The sequence below is a fragment of the Juglans regia genome, chromosome 2, assembly GCF_001411555.2.
Source record: "Juglans regia cultivar Chandler chromosome 2, Walnut 2.0, whole genome shotgun sequence".
Classification (NCBI taxonomy): Eukaryota; Viridiplantae; Streptophyta; class Magnoliopsida; order Fagales; family Juglandaceae; genus Juglans; species Juglans regia.
In genome coordinates, this window is record NC_049902.1 from 25298120 (window position 1) to 25317360 (window position 19241).

Genomic DNA, 19241 nt, shown 5'->3' on the forward strand with positions numbered 1-19241 from the left:
ATGGGAAGAGAGCAAAGTAACATCTACATAGTTGCATACTGATGCTTATATCCTGCAGCAGTGACGGTACAGTGAGTGGAGAGTCAATCATGAGGATCAAAGACCATGAGACCTTTGGCGGAGGTGCATTCTGCAAGGGTGGATTTCTGCCATCTCCAGAATGAAGGGCCTGCTCAAAAAGCCCTTTCGGAATGTGCAGTTTGCACCTTAATTGGGAGAAGGGAACGCATGTGTAACTATTTTGTTTATAATAGCATGTGCATGGAAAGTCAGCCCATGAGGGTTTGTGTAGACCTTTCATGGGCATAATGTCATGAGTTTGTTTGCAACTCTATTACAAAGCCCAAATGAGATACTGGGACTCATAGGATAGCAGATCGACATAATGTCACGAGTATAGTCTTTACGGCAGTCGACATTGCATCCCGTATGCTTATTTTTAGAGCAATCATAGGAAGCGATATTGTAGACACACCCAGGTAAATTATAATCGATACACTATGTAAAACTGGTTTGTATGGTTCCCTTGGAGCACAAAAGCAAATAGAAATATAATAAAGGAGCACTAAACCTTGTTAGCAACCTCCAATTTCTGTCCCATAACAAATTCTATGGAGATTATCCTGCACCTGCTTTAGTGGTGAGTGATCAGCTTTTAATTTCGACTTCCAAGCGTAGAAGCTGTCAAAGTAATACAAGGGTAAATCTCAAAATCGAATTCACAGGGACAAAGAGAATTTAGCAAACATTTCATTTTCGCAAGACCACATATTACCGTTTGGAGTGACACGAAAGTTTAAAATGATAAGAAACGAGTAAACTAAATGAGCTAGCAATGAACAAAAATAATAAGCAAAGAGAAATAAATTTCTAAACTTAACCACTAACAATATTGACACCTAAATGTTGCTATTTACTAAGGGAGTGTGGAATGAATTATGAGTGAAATTATCGGGACATTCAAGTATAAGTAAATCTGAAAATAAAAGAAAATCTATTTTTCTAAAATTGCTAAGATTAAATAGATTTAAAGAAATCGTGTGGAAGTTGACTTAAACTTGTAAGAAACAATTAAACAAACACTTGGGATGCAATTTTCGCCCACTAATTTGGTGATGGATTTACTTCTCTTTTCATTTTCTCTCAACCATTCTCTCATTCCTAGAAATCATAGTCGGATAATATAGCAATAAACAACAATTTTATTTTAATAAAATTACTTGACAAATTATATGACAATCATAGAAAAGTGAAAGAAAAACATTAAAGTTGTGTTACTTGTTCAAGTATCAATTGTGCCTTTACGTCTACAATTGATCTAAATCAAGAACAAAGAACTCTAATATTTTCTAGATGCACATTGAGATATAATCCATCAAGTTAATCATCAAAAGTACTAAATATTGAAGTAAATCCAACCCTAAATAGTCATGGGTTACTCATTGAATCCCAAGTTAAAAATCTAGTCTACCATCTCAAGATTAACAAAATGCTCAAGAAAATTAAAATCTAACATCATCAAATACTGTTTCAAAGGAAAGTTGCTGAATAAAAATATACTGTATCTCTCAAATGTGCTGAAATCAGAAACTGGCGGAAAATAAAATGAAATAGCAGTCAAAGGAACTGGAAAATAAAATGAACTGGAAAATAAAAAATGAAGAAGAAGATGACCCTGTGCGAAAATAAAATCCGAAAAGAAAAGGAAACGGCGCACAGCAGAAATAATTTCTTTTTATACTGTGTGTTGCCGTTTCGCTGCCTTTCGCCCAGCCCCGTTCTGCATTTTTTTTCTCTCAGCTTCGTGCGTTTCTCGTTTCTGCAGTGCACACGTCTCAGCCCAGCACATTTCGCGTCTACGCTTCGTGCGTTTCATCCCTGCAGCTCTGCGTTTCGTTCCAGCCCAGTGCGTGCGTCCGCGTTTCACGCCTCCCTCTCTTGCGTTTTGAGCTCAGCCGCTATGAGTGGTCTTCAACCCGTACACGTTTCTGCTGCTGTGCGGGAATGGATCCATTTCATGTTGTTGTACCAGTTGGGTATTTCCAAAAATACCCATATAAATTAATATTTTTCTCATAATGTCCTGCAACACAAATATAATATGAGTAAACTTTTGGGATAGTAATTTATGATGTGGTCTGGTTGCATTACAACTCTTTTCAAGTGTAAAATATCAAAATTTCATATTGAGTCAAGAATTAAAATTTACTACATAATTAAATGCTTCATTCACATTTTGATTAAACAATTCACTTACTTTAGCAGTTTAATCATGTAGTTTTTGACATTTTATCACACCCCCCAACTAGCTTTTTGCTAGTCTCTAGCAAATAATGCGATAAAAATATTGCAGGATCCAAGAGTGAGCTACTAAACTCAAAAATCTCTACAAAAGATCAATCATAGTGCAATCTTGGGCATAAGAATGTAGTCAAGTCAGGTTTTAACTCAATACTAAAAGCTCATAAAATTCTCAAGAGCTCAAACAAGGGAAATGTACTTAAGCTTAAGATCTTTGAGTGTACCAAGTGTGTGAACAGATTTCCATTTGTTAGTTTCAAGATTTCTCACAATAGTTTTAGCTTAGCAACTTTTTCAAGAAAAACCAAAAGGTCTTCACTCCAATTCAAAACCATTACGTTGGCGGCTTTCACGCTATCACACTTTGAAAGACCCATTTTTTTTTTAACAGATCCCGGTGATAGGCAGCCTTTTCCAATGTACTTGCACCATTTTTTTTTTTTTTTGCATAATCTCTAGCTTGTCCCTCAGTACATCTTCAAAACTTCGTCCGCCTTTTTTTTTTTAATTTTTTATTCCACCTTTTCCTAAGCTAAAGATATGGTTATGTTTGGCAGCCGCAGAGAAAAAGTCAATTGTCATCAACCAAACCACAAAAGTATCATCAAAAATTTAGCAACAAAAAAATCAGAGAGAAGTGAAAATTAATCCTGAGAGACTAATGGTAGAAGGCTCTCCTTACCCCCCAACTAAAAATGAGCAGTGTCCTCAATGCAAATCATGAATGCAACAAAGCATGAAAGAAAATAGGGCCGAAGGGAAATACCTGAGATGGCTGAAAGGATTGTGAACGTAAAAATGAAACCATAAAGGAATAAACAGTGCTGAACCTGAAAAGATATACTAAAGAAAAAGAAAAAGAAAGAAAGAACAAACATAGAACTGAAACAAATAAAAGCAGAAAAATAAAAGGAAAAGAAAGAGAAGAAGAAAAAAAAAATTAAAACAAAACAACAATGAGCTAAGAACCATGAGAATAAATGGGATCTTCCAAAGGAATAGAAGTATCCTCATGTGAAAGTTTTGGCAAAAAATGTTTAAGTCGTTGGCCATTAACTTTGAAAGTGTTTCCATTTTGAGGATTAGTAATCTCAACAGCTCCATATGGAAACACAGTCTTAACTACATAAGGCCCACTCCACCTCGATCTTAATTTGCCTGGAAATAGATGGAGGCGGGAATTGTAAAGTAAGACTTGCTCATTGGGCTCAAAATGCTTTCTTTGGATGTACTTGTCATGTAATACCTTCATGCGTTCCTTTGACAATTTAGAATTGTCATATGCATCTCGCCTAAGCTCATCCAATTCTGAAATCTGAAATTTTCTCACAGAACCAGCATGGTCAATAGAAAAATTAAATTGTTTAACAGCCCAATATGCCTTATGTTCAAGCTCAACGGGAAGGTGACATGCCTTTCCATAGATCAAGCGATAAGGAGACATGTTAAGAGAGGTTTTAAAGGCTGTCCTATAAGCCCAAAGCGCATCAGTAAGCCTTAAAGACCAATCTTTTCTGTTGGGATTGACTGTTTTTTCTAAGATGTGCTTAAGTTCCCTATTAGCTAATTCAGCTTGCCCATTCGTTTACGGGTGATATGGAGTGGAAATTTTATGGTGTATACCATATTTTTTCATGAGGGTAGAAAATGGTTTGTTGCAAAAATGAGTTCCATTATCACTAATGATAGCTCTAGGCATGCCAAATCTAGAAAAAATGTTTTCCTTCAAAAACTTAAGCACAATCTTATGGTCATTTGTTTTACAAGGAATGGCTTCAACCCATTTAGAAATATAATCAACAGCCACGAGGATATACAAATAACCAAAAGAAGATGCAAATGGCCCCATAAAATTAACCCCCCAACAATCAAAAATCTCAATGACCAAAATGGGTTGTAAATGCATCATATTTCTCTTAGTGACTGTGCCTAGTTTTTGACATGGCTCACAAGTTTTGCAAAAATTATACGCATCCTTAAACATATGTGGCCAATAAAACCCACTTTGTAAAATTTTTGCAACAGTTTTATTTGCAGAAAAATGCCCCCCACAAGCCTCATTATGACAAAAAGAAAGAACAGCTTGTATCTCATGATCAGGCACACATTTTCTTATGATTTGGTCAGAACAATATTTAAACAAGTAAGGATCATCATAGAAGAATGACTTTACCTCATGCTTGAATTTTCGTATGTCTTGAGCACTCCAATGGGGTGGAGTTTGTCCTGTAACCAAAAAATTAATTATGTCAGCAAACTAAGGCAAATTTTCAACTGACATTAATTGTTCATCAGGAAAAGAGTCAAGGATAGGGATAGTGTGATCATTTTCAGCAAATGTAAGCCGAGACAAGTGGTCGGCAACTACGTTTTCAGCACCCTTCTTGTCTTTGATGATAAGATCGAATTCTTGGAGAAGAAGAATCCATCGGATTAAACGTGGTTTAGCATCTTTCTTTGACAATAAGTACTTTAACGCTACATGGTTAGTGAAAACAACCACAGGAGAACCAAGAATATAAGTTCGAAACTTGTCTAATGCAAAAACTACAGCAATCAATTCTTTTTCTGTGGTAGAATAATTTCTTTGGGATCCATTTAAAGTTTTACTTGCATAAGAAATGACATGTGGGAACTTATTTATACGCTGTCCAAGAACAGCTCCTATGGCTACATCACTAGCATCACACATTATCTCAAAAGGAATAGACCAAACAGGGGGCTGCATGATAGGGGCTGTGGTGAGCAAAATTTTCAGCTTATCAAAAGCATCTTGACAAGAAGAGGTCCATTCAAAAGCAACATTATGCATAAGTAAGTCACACAAGGGTTTAGAGATAGAACTAAAATTTTGAATAAATCGCTTATAAAACCCAGCATGCCCAAGAAATGATCTGATTTCTTTTACTGTTTTGGGTATAGGAAGCTTGGAAATAAGTTCAATTTTAGATTTATCAACTTCAATACCTCGTGATGAGACTATGTGACCAAGAACTATGCCTTGTTGAACCATGAAATGACACTTTTCCCAATTGAGAAGCAAATGCTTCTCTTCACACCTGGCTAAAACAGCTTGTAAGTTAGTCAAACATGCATCAAAAGAACTGCCAAACACTGAAAAATCATCCATGAATATTTCCAAACAGTTTTCAATCATGTCGCTGAAAATAATAAGCATACATCTTTGGAAAGTAGCTGGTGCATTACATAGTCCAAAAGGCATTCTTCTAAATGCAAAAGTGCCAAATGGGCAAGTAAAAGTTGTTTTCTCTTGATCTTCGGGTGCTATTTCTATTTGGTAAAAACCAGAATATCCATCAAGAAAGCAATAGAAATCATGACCTGCAACTTTTTCCAACACTTGATCAAGAAATGGCAAAGGGAAATGATCTTTCCTAGTGGCGGCATTCAACTTCCTATAATCTATACACATTCGCCAACCAGTAGAAATCCTAGTAGGAATCAATTCATCTTTATCATTTTTCACAATGGTAAGCCCAGATTTTTTTGGAATTACATGAATGGGACTTACCCATTTGCTGTCCGCAATAGGGTAGATGATTCCCACATCAAGTAATTTTAAAATCTTTGTTTTTACCACCTCTTTCATGGTAGGATTTAATCTCCTTTGCATCTCCTTAGAAACTTTAGCATTTTCCTCTAAGTAAATCCTATGAGTGCACACAAGAGGATTTATACCTTTTATATCTGCGATTGTCCACCCAATGGCACATTTGTGTTGCTTTAAAACTTCCATCAATTTCCCTTATTGATCATGAGAGAGTTGGGCTGAAATCACCACTGGGAAGGTGTTGTCCGGTCCCAGAAATGCATATTTCAAATCATTTGGCAATGGCTTCAGCTCTAGGGTTGGGATTTCATTTGTTGAAGGCTTCAAATTTGCTGTCAACGGTGGGAGTTGCTCAATCTTTGGCCTCCATTTAGTCTCCAATTTATTTTCTGCATTAAAAACATGTGAAACATCAATGGGGGTGTCATCAGTGAGAAGTTCACAAAAATTTTCTAACTCAAACAATAGGTTAGTGGGCTGGTATGCCAAATAAGTCTCCTCCTCAAGGATGCTTTCCAACAAATTCACTTCTTGTAGATCTTCCAAGTCTTGAGGTTGCTTATAAATATTGAAAATGTTTAGTTCAAGGGTCATGTTCCCAAAACTCAGCTTTAAAACACCACTCCTACAATTTATTAATGCATTTGAAGTAGCAAGAAAATATCTCCCAAGAATCACAGGTGCTTGAAAGAAGATTTTGGTGTCAAGTGAACATCCAACACAACAAAATCAACGGGATAAAAGAATTTATCCGCTTGAACCAAGACATCCTCAACAACTCCTCTTGGCATTTTAATAGACCTATCCGCTAGTTGTAAAATGATAGGAGTTGGTTTTAATTCCCCCAAACCAAGTTGCTCATAAATATTATAAGGCAGCAAATTCACACTTGAACCTAGATCTAACAATGCTTGACCAATTTTTGAACTTCCTATAACACAAGCAATTGTTGGTGAATCGGGGTCTTTATATTTTGGTGGGGTATTACTCTGAATTATCGCACTGACCTGCTCAGTAAGAAAAGCTTTCTTTTGCACATTTAATTTTCTTTTAACCGTACACAAATCTTTTAGAAACTTAGCATATGCAGAAATTTGTTGAATAGCATCCAACAAAGGGATATTAATCCTAATATGCTTGAATATTTCTAAAATTTCAGATTGGTGTTTGTCTTTGTGTAGATGAACCAATCTTTGAGGAAAAGGAGCAGGTACAGGACATGAAATCTTTTCAGTTTCAGTTTCATTTTATTCAAACTCACCATTTTCAGCCTCATTTTGTACAGGTTTAGAGACCTCCTCAGTGCATGTTAGGTCCATGAATGTAGAACAAACCTCTTCAAATTCTTTGATATGAAGGTACGGATTCTCGGAATCCATGCCATGAAAATGTAGAATTAATGGAATCATTCCAGGTTTGAAATTAAAGATATTTGCATTCAAAGGTAGGATTATGCATGAGGGGGTGCTAGTTTTGACAGGTTGTAAATAATCTCTAAGTGTCCTATTTTGATTCACTACTTCCCGATCATGATTCTCATTTTCAGCCATGGTACTATTAGTGTCAGAAGATGACTCAAGAGAAAGTGATGCTGAGGTAAAATATGCTTGTGATTCTGTCCTAACCAATCGAGAAGTTTGGTCTCTAGTCCAACCAGTCATACAAACAAGAACAGAAAATAAAAGAATATGCAAGACAAACAACAACAAAACAAAGAAAAAAATATAAAGGAAAAATAAAGTTAAGAAAAATGTCACCCAAGTTGTGAAGAGGTTCACAACGCTACAAACGTCTTCTCAACAATATCAGAATGCTTTGCTAAACACCAGTTGTCCCTGGCAACGGCGCCAAAAACTTGATCAGCTTTTAATTTCGACTTCCAAGCGTAGAAGCTGTCAAAGTAATACAAGGATAAATCTCAAGATCGAATTCACAGGGACAATGAGAATTTAGCAAACATTTCATTTTCGCAAGACTACATATTACCGTTTGGAGTGACACGAAAGTTTAAAATGACAAGAAAAGAGTAAACTAAATGAGCTAGCAATGAACAAAAATAATAAGCAAAGAGAAATAAATTTCTAAACTTAACCACTAACAATATTGACACCTAAATGTGGCTATTTACTAAGGGAGTGTGGAATGAATTATGAGTGAAATTATCGGGACGTTCAAGTATAAGTAAATATGAAAATAAAAGAAAATCTATTTTTCTAAAATTGCTAAGATTAAAGAGGTTTAAAGAAATCGTGTGGAAGTTGACTTAAACTTGTAAGAAACAATTAAACAAATACTTGGGATGCAATTTTCGCCCACTAATTTGGTGATGGATTTACTTCTCTTTTCATTTTCTCTCAACCATTCTCTCATTCTTAGAAATCATAGTCGGATAATATAACAATAAACAACAATTTTATTTTAATAAAACTACTTGACAAATTATATAACAATCATAGAAAAGTGAAAGAAAAACATTAAAGTTATGTTACTTGTTCAAGTATCAATTGTGTCTTTACGTCTACAATTGATCTAAATCAAGAACAAAGAACTCTAATATTTTCTAGATGCACATTGAGATATAATCCATCAAATTAATCATCAAAAGCACTAAATATTGAAGTAAATCCAACCCTAAATAGTCATGGGTTACTCATTGAATCCCAAGTTAAAAATTTAGCCTACCATCTCAAGATTAACAAAATGCTCAAGAAAATTAAAATCTAACATCATCAAATACTGTTTCAAAGGAAAGTTGCTGAATAAAAATATACTATATCTCTCAAATGTGCTGAAATCAGAAACTGGCGGAAAATAAAATGAAATAGCAGTCAAAGGAACTGGAAAATAAAATGAACTGGAAAATAAAAAATGAAGAAGAAGACGACCCTGTGCGAAAATAAAATCCGAAAAGAAAAGGAAACGGCGCACAGCAGAAATAATTTCTTTTTATACTGTGCGTTGCCGTTTCGCTGCCTTTCGCCCAGCCCCGTTCTGCGTTTTTTTCTCTCAGCTTCATGTGTTTCTCGTTTCTGCAGTGCACACGTCTCAGCCCAGCACATTTCGCGTCTACGCTTCGTGCGTTTCATCTCTGCAGCTCTGCGTTTCGTTCCAGCCCAGTGCGTGCGTCCGCGTTTCACGCCTCCCTCTCTTGCGTTTTGAGCTCAGCCGCTGTGAGTGGTCTTCAACCCGTACACGTTTCTGCTGCTGTGCGGGAATGGATCCATTTCATGTTGTTGTACCAATTGGGTATTTCCAAAAATACCCATATAAATTAATATTTTTCTCATAATGTCCTGCAACACAAATATAATATGAGTAAAATTTTGGGATATTAATTTATGATGTGGTCTGGTTGCATTACAACTCTTTTCAAGTGTAAAATATCAAAATTTCATATTGAGTCAAGAATTAAAATTTACTACATAATTAAATTCTTCATTCACATTTTGATTAAACAATTCACTTACTTTAGCAGTTTAATCCTGTTGTTTTTGACATTTTATCAGTGAGATCTCACTAACTCCCTTAAACTCGTTTATTTCAGAGCATTGTAATCATTTTCTTGATTAGTCCCAAAATTTGTACATAAATCCATGCAGATGTTTGTGGAACACAACTTTGTTCTTTCTGCATCCCCTCGGACAAATGCTTTTATGTAATACAAGAGAAGCCGGCTGGAATTGAATTGGTACTTTTATTTATGGCCTTCAACACGCACAACACCATCACGATATTAACACTTAACATGGTCTTAAAAAATGAAGAGCAAACACTGCAGAAGATGCAAATAATAAAACATAATCGAGAGTTCAAAAAAAAAAATAATAGGTAAAATAACCTTGAGAGTTGCATGAATTTTCTCCTCCGATCGATCAATTTCTCGCAGCAGACACAAAGAAATGCACCTCATCGCGAAAGCTCCTATCTTTGGGCCTATCCTCTCTTCTGACGTACCCACTCGCCTCTTTCTCTGTGTACGCACTCAACCCCTCTTTCCCCTTCCTCTCCCACAAACCCTCCCCGAAGCTCCGGTGTGCGTAGTACGCCTCGGCCTCTACCTGAATCACGCCACCTGCATCGGAGTTGGTGCTTTCGCAGGGAATCAACTTAACGGGCAGCCGCTCGTAGTGGCCGAGGCTGGTGCCCTCGAGGTCGTCAACCGGATAGAGTCCGCGGGCCGAGACGGAGTAGAGTTCGCCCGTGACACGGTTGCCCGACCCGGGGAGGTTGATGAGGAAGGGGATGCCGTGGGGCCCGACGACGAGCGGGTAGGAGATGCAGGTGACGTAGGGGCCGAGGAATACGGCGTCGTTCCGGTGAATCAGGGACTCCATGAGGGTGTGGTTGGGGAAGCCTCGCTTGAGCGTGCCGTACGTGAAGATCAGATGGGCTTTGGATTGATTAACGTCAGCCATAGTTCAGAGACACAGACAGGCAGAGAGAGAGAGAGAGAACACAAACATGTATGCCTATATAGAACTGACCCATTGCAGATGGGCAAGTATCAAAATCATTGGGCCAAAACAAAGAAGACCCAAATCCTAAAATGACATAAACCATACTAAAAAGCCCGAAACAAATGATTTTCCAAAAACCAAAAAAAGGAAAAGGAAAGATTGTGGTAACTCATTTAAGGGTTTAGGCCCACCAAATCTGTATTTCAGAACACCAGGGTCCACACGAGAAAGCGATGTGAAGAGAGAAAATCTAGCAAGATCTTAGTTATATCTCTTCCCTTATTTTCAAGCATCAACTCCACAAATTAATAATTGTGGAGTTGCTTGGGGTGGGTCTACGTAAAAAAGTACTCAACTTTACGACTGAGGGAGGGGTAGAATTTTGGGGAGTTGCAGAGACAACGGTTGAGCATGTTTTGGAAAAGATGGAAACAAGTTTGGAAACCCTTTTTATTAGGATTTGAAAGCACAGCGCAGACACGTTATGGTGCGGAACAGCTTCAGCTTTGGTGATAGAGAGGAGTCGATCGGATTCATGTTCAATCTGTAGGGATGGATGGATGGTGATAGATATGATGGGGTTTGGGCGTAGAGATTAAAGATTTTTAATTGAGAGTGTGTGGGGTCCGGTGTTTGGTTGAATGCTTGGCCATAGCTTTTGCTTAGCAAATTTTGGTAACCCTACCTTTGATTTTATGGAAGCCAAAACAATGTCAAGTACACAATCAATGTTTTGTAATTGTTCGACACTTGCTTACTCCCAGTACGTACAAAATATCTGCAAAGGTTCAAGATCGGTAAGAAATATAAAGAAACGTAATTAGTAGTAGTTCCATGTTAATAGAGCACAATATTCCTTATTCCATTCTCTGATCACGTTGGAGCCCTTTGCCTGCAAATTGCCAAGGGAGACGGGCAAGTTCTGTTCTCCTTTCCCCATTTCTTCCTGTCTCCTTTTCTGTTTTCTTTTCTGCTTTTCTCCCTTTCTTCAATCACATGGGTCAATCTCAGTCCGCCCACCACAGACCCAAACACAACCCGCATGCAATTAGTTTTATCTTTATTTTATTTTCAAGTCGTGTGTACATTGTATAGTATACTATCCAGATCACTTAGATGGGAAGATTTGATTTATAGATCTAGAATTTAAAATTTCTTTTTCAAATCAAATTATCTCATCAAAACACTTTATATGCTCTGCATATTAGCTTGGAAGTAAAATTTTACTTTATCCTATGCCACTCTCTCTTCGTCATTAGGCTCACATATTGCCGCAAAGTGTGTGCATCTCATACACCACTCCATCTAGTAGTAGATTTTATTTCTTTATCACATTTTTAAAATGCAAGTCTTCTCTTTTTCAGTGAGTTGGAAAGTCCCCTATTTCACTGTTTTAATAAAAACTTGGCATGGATTTTTACCTCAGCTGGGAGTTGTAGAAGGTGATCTTTCTTTTTGGGATTTGGCTAATTTGGCTCGGGATAGAGGTTCTGAGGAGACATTGATTCAATTTATTTGTATTGCTTGGGGTCTTTGGTACAGAAGAAATAAGAACATTTATGAGCATATTTCTTTGCAAAATAGAGTAGTTGTGAATTATGCATTATCTTTACAGTTGGAGTATAAACAAGTACAAGTTTTTTATGTCTCAAATAAGGTTTTAAGCAAAGTTGTTGGCTAGAAACCTCTACCAATAGGCTTTCTAAAGTTGAATGTAGATGGAGCTACTTTTGTTGATCAACAATCAACTAGGGTTGGGGTGGTTCTTAGAGATCATAAAGGAGATGTCTTAGTGGCTTGTAGCAAAGTGGAGAGGGAAGTTTCTTTTGCAGAATTTATTGAGGCTACAGCTTTGTTAAGGCGTCTTCAATTATGTATTATGTGCACGATGGGGTGTTCCAAAATTATTGTTAAAAATAGATTGTTTAATCCTTGTTAATGCTTTGAATAGTCAATCTGAGTTTCTAATTGATTTTAAATTTCTTCTTCAAGATATTCGAAGAATGGTGAGGGGATTCCAAGAATTTCAAATCTTGCATGTGAATCGACTTGGTAATATATCTCCATATCAGTTGGCAAGACATGCATGAGATGTGAGTGATATTGAAATGTGGTGGAATTTCTGTCCTTCTTTTATAAGACAAGCTATTTGGCTTGATAAGAACAAATTTGTAAGGATATATTTTAATTTCAATGAATGATGATCATGTTATAAAAATAATAATAATAATAATAATAATAATAATGATGATGATGATGATGATGATGATGATGCTGATGATGATGAGAGATTAGGGTTGTTCAACGGTTTCCTCATTGTAGTCAACTTAAGTTCAACATATTGGGATTCCCTAATTGCAGCTAGCTCATGAATCACATTAATTGCTTCACTAAAGGTCTTCATTGGGGTGAATTACTTGATTTGTTGGTCAAGAAAATATGAAACCTAACCAACTTGTAGACTCCATTATCTATTCAATTGTTCTGTTCTGATTGATTGTAGTTGTTGTCATTATGCCTTCATTTTGTATCTTTAATCTCATAAAAATTAACGTTGTTTAAAATAGAAAAAATTGTTAGTGGAATATTCATTAAAATAAAGGGAAATCAACAATAACACTTGGCTAATTAATTTAACTTCAAATGAAGGAGAAGGAAAAAAAATTATTTGTAAGGGGAATTTTCCCCTTTGAAAAGGCCTACGAGGCCTCAGCCCAAAAACCCAACTCAAGGGGGTTGTCACCCAAGCAAGGAGTTAACCGTCAAGCAAGGAGAGATGCCTTCTAGTCGACAAGACAACTTGACCTGCCACAACAACAACCTCCCTCAAGAACAAAATATGCACTAAATACAAGGGAAACATGGAGGACCCTCAATTTATTAGCATCAGAGCATCAACGATTCACATAAACCGGATTGGGGCTCAAGGAGCCACCCCACATTAATAACGCTGCAAATCAAGTCACACTCCACAATGATAAAGCCAACAAGGAAGCCACGCCGCATTTAAAGACTATGACATAGTGAACATTACGAAAACCCCAGACTTCATGAAAGCAGGCATAATCTGCTTTCAAACCTGTAGTATAAATAGCTGATTTCAGGTAAAAGAAAACTTTCTCTGATCCCTAGATTTTCTTACTTATTTACTACACTCAAAGAACACTTACTGACTTTGGTATCGGAGGCTCTCTGGCCCCTAGGCCGCCTTCTCAAAGTAGCATTACATTCTTCTCTATGCAAAGCCTATTGTGAAGACTTGAGTTATTAGACCTTGGCCTAAGGGTGTGTGAAACACGACGTTAACAATGACGCTGACTGTGGGATCGAGTTAAATCTCGCATGTCCTTCGCACATCTGAGGCCACCCGTTCTAGGTAACTCAAAGGATCGTTGAACTGACTTGAGATAGGACGGTAGATCAAATGGAGAACAAGGCATGCAAGAACTAGAAAATTACGACAGAAGAAGACCAGGCAGACAAGGATAGAACGCAACGAGTGACGGAGAAGGCCAGCGTTCCGCCTCCAATCCCCGATCGTGTGAAGGTCACGAGCAAAGTTCGAGACGAGCGAGAGCTCTGAAAGGCCGAGCCAATTGGGCCGCTGGAACTTGTCATTTGCCACCCAAGCCAGCCAGACACCACGGTGACGATCAGAAGTGGGATGGCGCAGGAAGCTCGAGACGCCATGTGACACCTGGATTTGTTCGCATGGAATCATGGAGACATGCCCGGGATAGCCCCTGAGATCATACACCATAGTTTAAGTGTGGATACAAAAATCCGAGGAGTGCGGCAGAAGCGTCGAAGCATTAGCGCAAAGAAGAACCCTGCAATAGCCGAAGAGGTGGACTAACTGCTAAAGGTGAGGTTTATCTGAGAATTTCACTACCCAAAGTGGTTATCAAACGTAGTACAAGTTAAGAAGCCGAGCGCCAAGTGGAGAATGTGAGTTGATTTCAGTGACCTTAACAAAGTTTTCCCGAAAGACAGCTTCCCGCTCCACCTGATTGGCCTATTGTCGACTCTACGGCGGGTCATCACATGCTCAGCTTCATGGATGTCAACTCCAGGTACAATCAAATCCGTATGATGCTTGAAGACGAGGAGAGTACCTCATTCATCACATATCAAGGTTTGTACTGCTACAAGGCGATGCCGTTCAAACTAAAAAATGTGGGAGCCACCTATCAACGGCTAGTTAACCAAATGTTCAAAGACTAAATAGGAAGAAATATAGAAATCTACGTAGACGACCTATTAGTCAAAAGTTGGGCCTTAGAACATCATCTAGACCACTTGAAGGAGGTTTTTGCGATATTACAACAATATCAAATGAAACTGAATCTGGCAAAGTGTGCCTTTGGCATCGGATCGGAAAAATTCCTGAAGTTCATGGTGTCCGAACGAGGTATTGAGGCTAATCCCAAGAAGGTAGACGCCATCCTCAGTATGACTCCACTACAAAGCATAAACGTAGTACAAAGGTTAGCTGGGCGAGTTGCCGTGCTCAGCAGATTTGTCTCGAGATCAACCGACAAATGCCTACCGTTTTTCAAAGTCTTGAGGAAAGCAAAAACATGGTATGACGAGTGCGACAAGGCATTTGGTGCCCTTAAAAAATACCTCACAAGCCCTTCGCTGCTTAGCCAACCCGTGTGTGGAGAAAGGCTGACCTTATACTTGGCCATCTCCCCCTAGGCCACCATCTCAAAGTCGCATTACATTTTTCTATGTGCAGAGCCTGTTGTAAAGATTTGAGTTGTTAGAGTCTAACTCAAGAGTGTGCGAAACACGATGTTAACACTATCCAAAGCCGGATGTCACAAATTGCAAATAAAAAATGACATGTATTCGCAAAGAAACCAAACAAAAATGATCTATAATTTTGGATTTGGATCTGTTACTGTTAATGGAATTTTGAAATCTAGAATGAGAGATAAATTTAGAAAAGGATTCGACAATATTTGTTATGGAAATAATTTGTTCAAAAAATATTAAATATTATTAAACTCATTTTATTTATCTATATTTTTTTGCATAAATTCTAAAATTATTGATAATTTGGATAAAACTTTGAAAATATCTCCATTAAAGCATTCTCAATGACTTAGGTATTATACAAGAAATATACATTATTGGAAGAATTGCTCAAACAAGGAGTTTCATCAAATTATGTAAAAGGAAATCTAAAATATAATTTGTTAAAATAATCCGCTACATGTAGCGGGTACTGTTCATTATGTAAATATTTTATTATTATTTATATTTCATTTACTCTCTCATTTTCTTTCACTTTGATTTTTATCATAGAAGTAATTCTTTTTATTGTTCATCATTTAAAACACTTCTATTTCATTTTCTTTTAAAAAATATCTTGGAAATATTTTTTATCCAAATTTTTCATATTTTGATTTTATTTTTAATTTTTATTTGGTGTGTATAGGAGTGAATTATGTTACATTGTATACAAGAATATATTGTAAATATAAAAAAATATATAGATGTTGGAAATTTATTGGTAGAAAAATTTAATTGATATGAAAAAAAAATAGATAAATAGATAAATTGATATATTATAAAATAGATAAAATGATATTCGGTAATATAGTTTTTTTTAAAAAAAAGATAAATGATAAAAGAGGCCGCCGTTCCAATAAGTGTAGGCCACTAGGCCACAAATCCAGCAATCGCAAAAGGTTCCAGGACGATGGAGGACTTGACGTCTTGACGCCAGAGCGCAGATGCGGAAAGCTAACAGGCCCGGCCGGCCCCCCTTCCCCTCCAACATTTCAGACCTCCTCGTTATGCTAACCACTACACTAAGTTCACGCCACGCAAAGTCACCTCCAATTAGTAACCTCCACGTAATCACAAACCCGTACCTTTATTATTTTAAAAAATAATAATAATAAAAATAAAAACAAGGAACGTTCGTGTGCGTATGTCTGTCGCAATCTCTACGGCGCGAAAACCCATGTCGCATAAAGGGTTGAGACTCGAGACATACAATACAATACAATTATACAGCCAAACCAAACCAAAAGAAAAGGAAAACCCTATTTTTAGGTGCGGACCGGACCGCAGCAGAAAACGACAGGTTCACGTGTAAGGTGGGGGCATGAGCCACATGAATGAGTTGTTGTTTCAGTTTCAGCTTCAGCACCCCCCAGAAAACAAAGAACTCAAAGGTCGTGCGTGGGTCCTAGCTCTAGGTGAAACTACTGAGGAGCGTGGTGGGGACATTCGCGTCGGGATTTGTGTTAAACGAACTTGGGTCGTTTTTCTTCTTCTTAAATTTTTGGTAAGGAAAGAATGTCCTGTCCCCATACGTATCGGGACGCATGGGGTTTGGACCCATCTGAGAGTCCGAGCCGGCATCAGATAGCAACACTTCGAGTTTAAAGAGCAAAAGAAAAGTGAGCGTACAGTGTGCTAAACCAATAAAAAGGATTATGTCTCTACACCCTTTCCTTATACATTGCATTTGCTTGGATATATGGATCAGCATCCACCATTTTCTTCCTTGTTTTTTTCTCTTCGAGGAACTCAAAAGTCACCGAGATTTTTATTTAAAAAATAAATAAATAAAGGATAAGAAATAAAAACAACTCAATGGCTAGGGAGCATGTAATTGACTTACATAAGTCGGGTGCGATGTTGGATATTCCCACTACAGTCTACGACTAACCAATTTGTCGGTAACGGGCTTTCTTTCCTAAATTGAAAGCAGCTTTATTTAACGGAGCGATTAATTAAATATGACTAATGATATTTACCATTTCTTTCCATCGTTATTCTTTTACTATCTTATAATATAAAACTATTTATTATATTTGAGTTGTTGATCAATTATTTAATATCATTTAAAAAATTATGATGAGAGTATGACAATTAAAAGGATATAAATAAATTTTTTCTTAAATATATATATAAGAAAGATTAGTCTTTATACTTTTTGGCATGAGAAATATTTTTATTATAAAGAGATTTTATAAAAGTAAACTTATAAATTAACGTGATATGATGTGATATGTTAAATTATAAATTTATTTTTATTTTAAATAGATTTAATGTATTTTAACTTATAAATCTATTTTTTATTAGATTTTTATTTTTAATGTTTATGACTATAACACTTTTATTTAGATATTTTATCGAATAACCTCTTAATCCATCCCGGTGCCCGGGTGATTAATTAATTTTAAGTCGTCGTCCTCAAGCAGAACGTACGAACCTTATAATTTTATCAGAACATGTCAGCACTTATAAGGAATGAATAAAGATGCAGCAAATGTGACGTTGGCCAAACTATACATATATATATATATATGTGTGTGTGTCTGAGAGAGAGAGAGAGATTGTGCGAAGACAGACGTCATGTATACATAAATTGCATCAAACTGTAACGTTGTTCAAACAAGTACGGTGTGAACGGAGAAGATTATTTGAAGAATAAACGTATTTTCATGAGGATTCAGAATTTGCTTAATTTGTACGTGTTTGGATGATTTTGAACCCTGTAAGGGCAAGTGGGTTTCGTGGTTGACTGTTTAATTCTTAATTTTAATTAATGTCAGAACAGAGAGAGAAAGAGACAGTAACTCTAATTTCCAAGGCCATGATCGAGACCATATATATATATATAGGATATTTATTTTTCAATTTAATTAAAAAAAAAAACAAACAAACAAAGAAATTAGAAAGGAAGAAACTTTTCGGGTAGGCTTCTTTTGACTGACTAATTCGCATTCAATGGTGTGCCTTTTGTCAACACCTCTATAAACTTTGTTCTACTTTGTGTAAAGCTAAGGATTGTATATATATATAGTCTAATTAAGTACGATTAATATGATCATTGTAGTCTAAGTACGACATGATATAATTACCAAGTCGATAGAATGAGTAACGGATTACTGTTAAATATTAGAATAAATATAGATAGAAGTTATTATTAGAAGCATCTATTTTGTATACATGATGTGACATCATTTAGACTACACATCTCTTCAAATGAGTGTTGAGATTGAATTAATCAATTAATGTTAACTAGTCTACATGGTTGTGTTAATGATCACAAGATGAGCTACATCAGGTCTTTATAAACACGAGCTTTAAATATTGAAGCCAGCAAAGCTAGTCTGTTGATTCTTCAGTACTTTCAGTTGGCCGCGAGCAAAAAGTCTTCGATCCCTAAACACGTACACAAGTTTGAATTTCCTTTTGGAATTACTAACAAATGCACACGTGTATGAGCATCATATGCTCATCTTGAAATTAAGATCGTAGCATTGCATTCCCCTAAAGGCAATAAGTAGTACGTAGTTCATGTCATGATCAAGGCTTTGCAGCTGGCATACATACATGCATACATATATGTATGTATGCGTTGATCTTGATGACTTGATCTAATATTCATGGGAAAATCATGTAGTGGGTTGGCCGGGGATTGAAAGTGAAACATTTCAAATTTGGACGATAAAGATGCAGAAAATTCCCCCACTTTTGACTAATAAACTTCAATTAATTATGATGGTTATTACAAATTCTTTGTAGAAAAACATATAATATATATGACTGTTAAATATAAATAGCTAAACTCAATTACGTACGTACGATACCTATTTAATTTTTCATAATTCAATTGCTGGTTGGATGTTAAAATATTGACAGTGGTTGTCATGCCCATTTTAATATTTAATTCTATGTTCTTGATGTCGCGTCAAGATAATTAAGAATGAGAAAATATATTTATAATCGTAAATTGTGTAACTATAACGTAATCATTTTAAAAAAACTGAATAGGGATCTACATGAAAAAAATTAAATTTTTAATAGTGAATCCCACTATTTTTTAAAGTGATTACGCGATATTTACACACTTCACAGTTGTATGTAGAATTACTCGTTAA

At 36.4% G+C, this 19241-nt stretch overlaps 1 protein-coding gene across 4 annotated transcripts; it reads right to left on the reverse strand.

Moving 5' to 3' along the window:
- Positions 1–10321, reverse strand: LOC118344719 (putative gamma-glutamylcyclotransferase At3g02910). 4 transcript variants are annotated; one of them, XR_004798465.1, is made up of 3 exons: positions 9711–10321; positions 8801–9165; positions 7647–7764 (listed from the first exon to the last, which is right to left on the reverse strand). XR_004798465.1 is itself a non-coding variant. In XM_035685974.1 (2 exons), exon 1 carries the CDS (start codon positions 10285–10287, stop codon positions 9745–9747), a length of 543 nt encoding a protein of 180 aa, XP_035541867.1. In that variant the 5' UTR covers positions 10288–10321; the 3' UTR covers positions 1–206; positions 9711–9744. The 4 variants fall into 4 exon arrangements, 3 of the variants coding, with proteins under 3 accessions (XP_035541867.1, XP_035541865.1, XP_035541868.1); XM_035685974.1 differs by lacking the exons at positions 7647–7764; positions 8801–9165 and adding an exon at positions 1–206; XM_035685972.1 differs by lacking the exon at positions 7647–7764 and having other exon boundaries at positions 8625–9165.
- Positions 10322–19241: the final 8920 nt, after the last annotated feature.